This window comes from Electrophorus electricus, chromosome 5 (genome assembly GCF_041902795.1).
Source record: "Electrophorus electricus isolate QZ-2024a chromosome 5, ASM4190279v1, whole genome shotgun sequence".
NCBI classification, from domain to species: Eukaryota; Metazoa; Chordata; class Actinopteri; order Gymnotiformes; family Gymnotidae; genus Electrophorus; species Electrophorus electricus.
The window spans coordinates 13,525,001-13,535,000 of record NC_137501.1 but is presented as its reverse complement, the minus strand read 5'-3'; the positions used below and the strand labels follow the sequence as shown (position 1 = coordinate 13,535,000).

General features: G+C 47.4%; 1 protein-coding gene across 4 annotated transcripts in view; it reads right to left on the bottom strand.

Annotated features, from left to right (window-relative positions):
• mtus1b (microtubule associated tumor suppressor 1b) overlaps positions 1 to 6,821 on the bottom strand; it is a 31,254-nt gene extending 24,433 nt beyond the window's left edge. Inside the window, exons 1-4 of one of the 4 annotated variants that reach the window (XM_081714229.1) lie at positions 6,589 to 6,821; positions 4,281 to 4,394; positions 4,040 to 4,180; positions 1 to 908 (exon numbers count right to left, since the gene is read on the bottom strand). The exon at positions 1 to 908 is cut by the window's left edge and continues 544 nt beyond it. In XM_081714229.1, the coding sequence (XP_081570355.1) occupies positions 1 to 692 (692 nt within the window). In that variant the 5' untranslated portion in view covers positions 693 to 908; positions 4,040 to 4,180; positions 4,281 to 4,394; positions 6,589 to 6,821. Of the gene's footprint in view, positions 912 to 4,039; positions 4,181 to 4,280; positions 4,395 to 6,588 lie in introns of all 4 variants that reach the window. The other 3 variants (XM_081714230.1, XM_035529540.2, XM_027018849.3) reach the window with 3 other exon arrangements.
• Between the last annotated feature and the right edge of the window lie 3,179 nt (positions 6,822 to 10,000).

The window sequence follows — 10,000 nt, the reverse complement described above, 5'->3', positions numbered from 1 at the left end:
GGACCTGGACGGGGCAGCATCTCACTGGACATTACGGCCGCAGAGGGTCCAGATATGGTCCCCTCGGTGTGAGACACCACTGTTTCCTGGCCCTTACCGGACTCGCCATGGCCTCTCGTCACCACAGCGACGGAACTTAAGGACAGGAACGAGTCTTCCTCGTCATCATCCTCCTCATCCTCAGAGGAGCCCGACGGCGGCTCCGTCAGCGAACAACCGTCTGAACTCCGCTCCCCGCCACTATCACCGACTTGGTCGCCGCCACGGTGACGGTCGTACCCCCGTTGCTGGGTCGCAGCCAGCGTGACATCATGGTCGTTGCGGTCATCCTGCCAGCTGTCTCCGTAGGCGTCCAGGTAGATGGACACAGAATTGTCTTCGATGTTGTTGCCGCCGTCCCCATCAGGCGTGCAGTCTGGACTCTGGATCCCAGAGTCGTCCTCCCTGGCAGCCACCTTCCTTCCCATCATCCCCTCTGGTGCGTCCTCGTCCACCAGGCTGTCCATTCTGCCTGTGCTGCATGCGGAGTCGGGGGACGTCCCGCCCTTGCCGGATGAAGGCAAGGAGGAGGATGGTGAAGGCAAGGATGAAGGCTCACCGGCATTCAGAGCGACGCTGTCCAGCAGTAAACACATGCCGTCGTGCGCGTCTGAGGTCCGCATGGTTAGAGAAGACGGCCGGAGCTCGTTCATGTCTGTGCTCGCTTATATATATATACACACACACACACACACACACACACACAGAGCGTTCGGAGTGAATCCAGTCAGAGTTTTGTGCACCACCACAGCAAGACTTCGGATAGCTGTAATTTCTGGAAGACGCCGGAACGTTCCACGGCGTTGCCAATGGTCAGCGATGGGAAGGCTCTGAAGCCCGTGTTTAACATGACGACACTCCAAACACACCTGCTAAGGAGAAAAGAGAGTGAGAACAACATTAATGCCGGACAGACGCTCCAAATTCGACCATGTTAAACACTGATCAGAGATTAACTCGGTCACGGGAACACCGGACAGCGGGACACGTGTAAGCATGCGGAGAGCAGCAGAAATATGGGGAAGTATTATTATTTGACTTTCAAAAAGTAAATCACTCAGGACAGATGTGAGGTGAAGGTGATGAAGATCTCAGGTGCTGCACCTTACTGGTCTCTACTCTACCTACTGGCCTGCTCTAACACACCTGTATGGACTGTTTGTCCTGTGTGTAAGGGGAGAGAGAGAGAGAGAGAGAGAGAGAGAGAGAGAGAGAGAGAGAGAGAGAGAGAGAGAGAGAGAGTGTGTGTGTGTCTGTGTGCATGCACACGCGCACCACTGCCCTCTGCTGGTCAGAAGCCAGAGTTACACTCAGATGACTGTACCAAAGCAGAGAGATAAAACATTCATGATTCCAAGTGAATCAGATTTTCTACCCCTGGAATATTTAAATGGAGTCATTCCATCCTTTTCCTTGTGTAAACACTTTCCCGACGTACCTCTGTACACATGAAGCGGGAAACCCTTTTAATAAAAACTGTCCTTTTCTGTAACTTGTTTAAAAACACCTTCTGCTCCCCACACGCACACAAACACACTTATTATCCACACTTTGCCTTCTCAAGGAGTTGAACAGGTCATACAGCTACTTAGATGTAATAAGTGTATAATTTAATTTTGAGCTAAACCTTAGACTTTGAAACCCTCTGAAACCCAACACAGCACATTTCAAAAGTATTTAACCGCCTCAAAAGTAATTGGTAAAATGTGCCCTTAAAGTCCAGTTTCAAAGTCAGAATTCGTTGTCAGCAAAATTCGTTCAAACAGATTAAAGACTGCAAAACGCTGTTTGCATCGACACCCAACCTAGTTGTTGGTAGAAGTGCCTTTTGCTCAATAATAGCTTTATGTCTGTCGGCTTGTAGCAGCTTCACATTTTGGAGATTTTTCTTCACAGCAGAGTCACTCCAGGTCACTCCAGGTCGGTTCACATTACTCCAGGTCACTTCAGGTCGCTCAAGCAGTTTGCAGACAGCACCATAGATTCTTGACTGGACAGAGACCAGCGCCTGGACTTGGCCGCTGTAGGTCCTTCACCGTTCTGCTGTTCTTGTGTTCCAGTCCTGCATTCTTTTGGTCAGGATCGCTGTCCTGCTGAAAAGGTCACCGTCCCCCAAACTGCTTGTCAGCTGGCCTTTCGATAGCTTCCCTCACGCAGCCCCTACCTACCCTGACGCCGAGTGTTGAGGGACGGTTTTCTCTGGGCGCTGCCTGGTGTTGCTTTTGTAGTGTTATCCTGTCTTATGCATGTCTATGACATTATCTCTGTCGTCCTATTGGCTATTTTCAAAGCTATTTCCACCTTTCCTTCAGATGAACAGTCTGCCCAAGGGAACATGAATTTTTAATTCAGAAAAGATCAATGTTTGTAAGGTTTGTAAACCGACTGCAAGTCATCTGGGGCCTTGTTAAGACAACGTCTTTCATCTGTAGAAGCTTCCGGAACACAGGGATTGAATAATCCTGAATAATTACCGCACGTTAGCAATTTTATATATTGTGCATATATACTTTCATGCTTTAAAACTGAAACACACACACACACACACACACACGTCACCAGTCACCTCCGTAATCACGAGATGCCCGCTAGCATCCACAATCCCAGCAAACAGTCAGGTTATATGCCACACCTGTCGATCAAACAGCGCGCGCTAATGTGGGTCGGAGAGGAACTATTAAAAGTGTTGAGGGTTTTAATTTTAATATTCAGGACACCGTTTTTCTCTCTCTCTCCCTCTCTCACAGGGGCCTGTTACACTGTTGCATGGCCACAATGGAGCCCTTGTGCTCCCAGACAAAGCAGACGTTCACAGCTACTGTTCCCGTATCCCATGAACACCTACGAGGTGATGGCAAACAGCTCACGCTCGTGGCACACGCCCGAGGAGAAGCAAGGCACCTCGTCACATAAAGGTCACCGTCAGGGGTCGAGGGCTGGTCCAGGACACTTCTAGGATGCCAGTGAGAGTAAACAATGGCATGTTGAACGTGTGACACCATGAACACATGACACCATGCTGAACACGTGACACCATGAACACGTGACACCATGCTGAACGTGTGACACCATGCTGAACACGTAACACCATGAACACGTGACACCATGCTGAACATGTGACACCATGAACATGTGACAGCATGAACACGTGACACCATGCTGAACATGTGACACCATGAACATGTGACAGCATGCTGAACACCTCTACAGACCTCTAGTGACCAAACAGCCAACAAGATTTAACCCTGGACCATCATTTGGGCATCACCCAGGCAAAGGTCCAGTCAGGATGGTACCTCTTCGTAGGAACAGAACCACCCTTCACTCAGATCAGTGCGGCCCAGTTCAAGCTCAGTCCTGTCAACCAGGGAATCTGGCAACTCGTCCTGGAACGGACCTAATCTAGTTCTGGAGGCAGAGCACACCCTTCTGCACCAGACCTTCATCATCATCATCATCATCATCATCATCATCGTCATCATTCTACATCAGCTACACTGGCTCTAGTCTTCTGATGCAGGCCCGTCCCTGTGGAATCTGTGGGAGGCAGATCTTTAGTGTCACGGCTCCAAAGCTCTGGAACATTCTACCTCGATCTCTCCATCTCTGCTCTTTCCTCTTTCAAATCCTGACTTCAAACACACCTTTTTTCTCAGCATTTTTCATCGCCTTTTTTTCTGTTAATAGTTAAATGTGTTAATTAATGTGTTTTTTGTTGGTGTTCTCTCTCCATCTGTATTGTTATTGCAAAGCAACCTTGAGTTGGAGAAAGCTGCTATATAAATTAAACTTATTATTATTGCCATCAATCCAGGGTGGTGAGCAGAGGTTTATTATCTGCAGTAGGTGTGAGAGAGAGAGAGAGAGAGAGAGAGAGAGAGAGAGAGAGAGAGAGAGTGCGTGGGGTGAAAGAACATTCTGGAACAGCAACGTCTGCTCTGGGCTGAAGTGTGGTCAGTGATGCAGAAGGGAAGCGGTCTCCCTGCGGATTTGACCTCGCCTGGAACAAGCAGCGTTCACGTTTCACGGTGCAGCCTTGCCAAGTCACTCTCCCTTGCTACTCGTCTGACGTTCCAGTCAGCTGCTTGGGAAGGCAGTGGCACAGGAGTCCATGGCAAGTATGGGAGAATACCATGTCAGGCTGCGCGAGAACACAGAACATTAACCGTGTTAAAAAGTTAACGAAAAAGGTTAGATATGATACGCCAGCACTACACCCCCCGTCCCACACACACACACACCTTAGATTGGAATGTTCCAGAAACCTCATGGGCCTGTTGGCAAATCCTGAAAGGACACAGTCCTTTTACACACTCATGTTCACTGGCAGGCTTCCCGCCCTTCGGGAAACAGATCTGGAGAGACGGTTTATAAATGTGATTACACGAACTGTCTCTGGGGACACTCTGGGTCCCTCTGTTGCCACGGACATCTTCTAGCCCATCAGTGGTCAGCTCACGGCCAGAGCACCAGTACCAGTGGGGGGCGGAGCTCTTGAACCCAGCACTGACACAGTTGGCTCAGTGCGTCCGGATCCTAGAACCTCCATCAGCCGGCCACGTCCGGTATGATCACACCGGCACCACACCCACAGCCATGCCATTACCGCATCAGCGCGACTGTTCTTCAAACTGCTCAGCGTCATGTCTCCCACGAAACTTTTGCCCATTCCCAGAGTGGGAGAAGGGGCGTGGCCTGGGGTAACACCAACCAACCAATCATCTTCGTGCTAAAGCAGTTTGCGCCGTCTGGCTCACTGGTGTGTAAAACTGCTTAAACCTCACGTAACGTTTAATATTGTTTTAAACATGAACTGAAGTGTCAGTTGAAGATGAGATCTATAATCTTTAGAACAGTTTAACGGGACTCGTGCTAATCTCGGATTATCTCCCACTAAACACTCTGGTTAGCTCTGGTTAGCTCTGCTTAATAAGGGCAGATTTAACCTTGAGCCTGTTACTGCTAAGAAGCTAATCGCACAAGCATGCTTTACCCAGAGGGCCTGGTCTGTGAAACACACACACACGCGCGGACTGCTCCTTACGGAACTATAGTTACAGTTAAAACGCCCAACACGCTCGCTGTTATACTCTCCCAGCCATGTGTTACTTGCATGTAGCTGCAGTGTAACTGCAACACCTCCAATCACAAGAAACAACGATAATATCACCACGTCAGACATGTCATCTACCGTGAACACAGGGCCGTCGCGAGGCAAACGCCCTCGCGTGGCAATGTTATTTGCTGTTGCCACGATACTGAGGCTACGCGAGCACCGTCAAGACCAGCCGGTGTTATCATAAACGTTTTGTCCATTAAATACATTCTAATGGTGATAATACAACAGTCCTGTTCTCTGACCACCAGACCCCACAGTCACACCGGAACCAGGTGATTGCCATAGAGATGGACAATCTGCTTAGTCATAGTTCGTCCATCAGTGATGCTGCGATACGGCAGATCAGGACGCGGCTGAACGGGACACCGGATGCGTAATTCTCCGTCCCCACGCACACTACAAGGTTACCGGCGCTGCGCATCAGACAGTGGACGCATGAAACGACACTTCTGTTTTGGTTGCGTCACTGAAAACATGGCTCGACGTTTAAAACACACACGCACACACACCTGCTTTATTGGTCGGCGACTCGTGCAGAATAACTTGATTTGAATCAGCACATCGGCACAACCTTCAACAACCATTTTAACATAAATAGTTTTTATAATGAAACGCCACCTAGACTTGTTACAGAACATCTAAAAATGATTATTTGCGATGATTATTTTATAATGAAACGCTACCTAGAGTTGTTTACGGGACATTTTTAAACATCTCAAAATGATTATTCGAGTGATTCCTCGCGTAAACGGCGGGATTCTGTAGTTGATCGACACGTGTTCCTCCTTTAGTGTTTATAGAGTATGTTCCAAGTGTGTCTGTGTGAGCCAGGACATTTCACAGTCCCTGTGGAATGATATAAACGCTGGGGGCACACACACACACACACACACACACACACACACACACACACACACACACACACACACACACACACACACACACACACTGCGCTAGCGTGACGTGAGGAGCCCGTGTCAGCGCAGCCAGGTTGCCGTGGTCACAGAGGCCTGGCCGCGCGCCAGGGCTCGTGCCCTATCCACACAGCCCCTACAGCGATCGCTCCTCGTTACGTAACACGCACGCTCATACGGGCAGAACACACCAACCACGGTCGGACCCAAGCTCAAGTCATACAGCAAACCCCCACACATCCCACGCACTGCATTACATATAACACGCAGAAAAAAAACAGCGTCTACTTCAATAATAATACAACGTGATTCGTACTCAGTGTCCAAACCTATACAGGAAAACTCGTGTAAAGTATATAGGTGTGTATAAAGACTAATTAATGTAATAACGGGTGAATCCTGGCGACAAATCCATGAACAGACGCTAGTGTTGAACGCGCGGACATTACGTTACACTCCCAACTTCACGACACTCGCTCAGTACAACCCACACGAAGCAAGCAACTCTTAACTCACCTGAGGGAAAAACGGATAAGGAACACGGAGAAACAGAACGTGCTTGGATAGCAGAAAGATAATAACCTGGTCCTATCCTGTCATGTACACACACACATACGCGCAGGACAGGTCCCGTAAGAGAGACATGTTTGTCTACAGAAATCCTGTCAGCTTTCTGCTGCAGCTCTGAGGAGGCGGTCCAATCTAGACAGCATGAGAGAGAGAGAGAGAGAGAGAGAGAGAGAGAGAGAGAGAGAGAGAGAGAGAGAGAGAGAGAGAGAGAGAGAGAAATGTATGTGTGAATGAGAGAGAGAGAAATATGTGTCTATGAGAGAGATACAGAGCAAAAGTGAGACCGAGAAAGTGAGTGTGAGAGAAAAAGTGAGTGAGTGTACCCCCCCGACCTCAGCTGTAGCCAAACTGTGCCGCAGAATCACCGACCAATATGTGTGTGTGTGTGTGTGTGTGTGTGTGTGAGAGAGAGAGAGAGAGAGAGAGAGAGAGAGAGAGAGAGAGAGAGAGAGAGAGAGAGAGAGAGACAGAGAGAGAGGGAATGCAGTGTACTGTCTGCATGGTATAAGGAGTGTGTGTGTGTCTGAGAGAGAGAGAGAGAGAGAGAGAGAGAGAGAGAGAGAGAGAGAGAGGTGGGGGAATGCAGTGTACTGTCTGCATGGTATAAGGAGTGTGTGTGTCTGAGAGAGAGAGAGAGAGAGAGAGAGAGAGAGAGAGAGAGAGAGGTGGGGGGAATGCAGTGTACTGTCTGCATGGTATAAGGAGTGTGTGTGTCTGAGAGAGAGAGAGAGAGAGAGAGGTGGGGGGGAATGCAGTGTACTGTCTGCATGGTATAAGGAGTGTGTGTGTCTGAGAGAGAGAGAGAGAGAGAGAGAGAGAGAGAGGTGGGGGAATGCAGTGTACTGTCTGCATGGTATAAGGAGTGTGTGTGTGACAGAGAGAGAGAGAGAGAGAGAGAGAGAGAGAGAGAGAGAGAGAGAGAGAGAGAGAATGCAGTGTACTGTCTGCATGGTATAGGGAGTATGTGTGTGTCAGAGAGAGAGAGAGAGAGAGCGAGAGAGAGAGAGAGAATGCAGTGTACTGTCTGCATGGTATAAGGAGTGTGTGTGTGTGACTGAGAGAGAGAGAGAGAGAGAGAGAGGTGGGGGAATGCAGTGTACTGTCTGCATGGTATAAGGAGTGTGTGTGTGTGACTGAGAGAGAGAGAGAGAGAGAGAGGTGGGGGAATGCAGTGTACTGTCTGCATGGTATAAGGAGTGTGTGTGTCTGAGAGAGAGAGAGAGAGAGAGAGAGAGAGAGAGAGAGAGAGGTGGGGGGAATGCAGTGTACTGTCTGCATGGTATAAGGAGTGTGTGTGTCTGAGAGAGAGAGAGAGAGAGAGAGAGAGAGAGAGAGAGAGAGAGAGAATGTAGTGTACTGTGTTCATGGTATAAGAAGCCAGTGACTCTTCTGTGGCACCCCTGGAATGTGTTTTCCCTCCTTACCAAGACACACACACACACACACACACACACACACACACACACACACACACACACTCACATATACACAGAGATGGGAGTGGCTATTCACTTTAATGTATGACACTCACATACATTAATCCACAATACGTCACTTTCGCTGATCACAAACATTATTGCTACACAAAATATAATTTTTTCATCTATTTAGAGCTATTATTAAGGTGAAGATTTTAATTTAGGCTAAACTCCTTGCTTGTGCTTAGTCCACGCATGTTCTACGCAAAATGTTAATATTTAATAGGCTTCAACTGCTTACAGTAACAATCATTTGGGTTTAAACATTAACAGGCTACATATGTCCGGTAAAGTTTGCCTAAAGCTACCAGAAGCATCGTTACTCTGAGAAACATCTTTCCTGTGAAAAGGCCTTTGGCAAGTTCGTGGGTTTTTTTACGCTTTCATGCTTGAGAAAACATGTCTTCCACAGTATATGGTGGAATATGTACTGACATGGAACGGGATTAAAATAACCTTCCTTTTTTCTACTAGTGACTTATTAAGCAAAAATTACCCTCACTGAAATAGGAGCGCATAGTACGTAAAAATTACTAACAAAGTTTTCGGACGGTACATATAGGAAACAATAAGTCACTTTTTCCAATGATTCTTCTTCACATTACGAAGCAGCCTTTATACTGACACCTAGTGGCTTGGATGTTTCAGAGATTCTGTGAAAATTCTATTTTAATCATGGCCTGCTCCATAAACTGGTTCATTGGAGGACTGCAAAGCAATTTGATTCTTCATGTCACGTAAAACTAATCAAATATGAACAATGCTCTTCTGTCCGAAGAGAGGTTTCCGTAATATTCCATTCCTAACAATGGTCCATGAAATAAAAATAAACTGAAAATGACACTGGAAATAAAAACAGCAACTGTTTGAAATATATATTTGTGCCCGGCAAAAAATAAAACATGCCAAACAACAGAGAGAGAGAGAGAGAGAGAGAGAGAGAGAGAGAGAGAGAGAGAGAGAGAGAGTGGTGGTCTACCTCTGTTGTGTGGTCTGGGGGTTTAGTTATGTTGTCATAGCAACAGAACATGTAGCTGCTGTTTTCCTGTGATATAAAACCATTCCAGCGCATCATACAAAACTTATCTCAATGTCATGCAGAGCAGCTACGCACTGACACACACACACACACACGCACACACACACACACACACACACACACACACACACACACACACACACACACACACACACACACACACACTGACAGAGATATGATGTGGCAGTCACAGCAGCAATTTACTTGAGGGGAAAAGTTTAAATTGTCCTTATAAGGGACACAAGTACAATGCTGAGTTCTGTGTAGTCAGTCATCAACCACAACTAAAGTTAACACTGGGCATTAAAGACTGTGTGTGTGTGTGTGTGTGTGTGTGTGTGTGTGTGTGTGTGTGTGTGTATCTGTCTCCCTCTCTGGCTGTTTCTGTCTGCCTGACATGAAAAAGATTTATTTGTGTAAAGGGTCTCAGAGTAGAAATACTGGGAGCAGATGAACTATTCATCCACACTGTGGCATGGTCGCTGGTCTCAGATCAGCACCTCCAGTAACACAGAGTTTACACATTGCTGAGGCTCCTCTTAACCCACACTGTGGCGTATAAGATGAAGGACACTGATACTAGATCATTCCAGTAGCACTGATGTGAGTTTATACACTGATTAACAAAGCCTAAAGTGAGCCTAACACACACACACACACACACACAGAGAGACTCTGCCCTCTGTGTCCTTGAACAATTAGTCCAGGGACCAAGGACCTGAGCGGCTTAGGTATCCTGCCAGAACACACTTGGAAACTATATATTTCTAGAACATGAGACTGCCACTTCAACAACAAAAAAGAGACAAAGAGAGGAAGATATCAAAAGAGAGAGAGACAG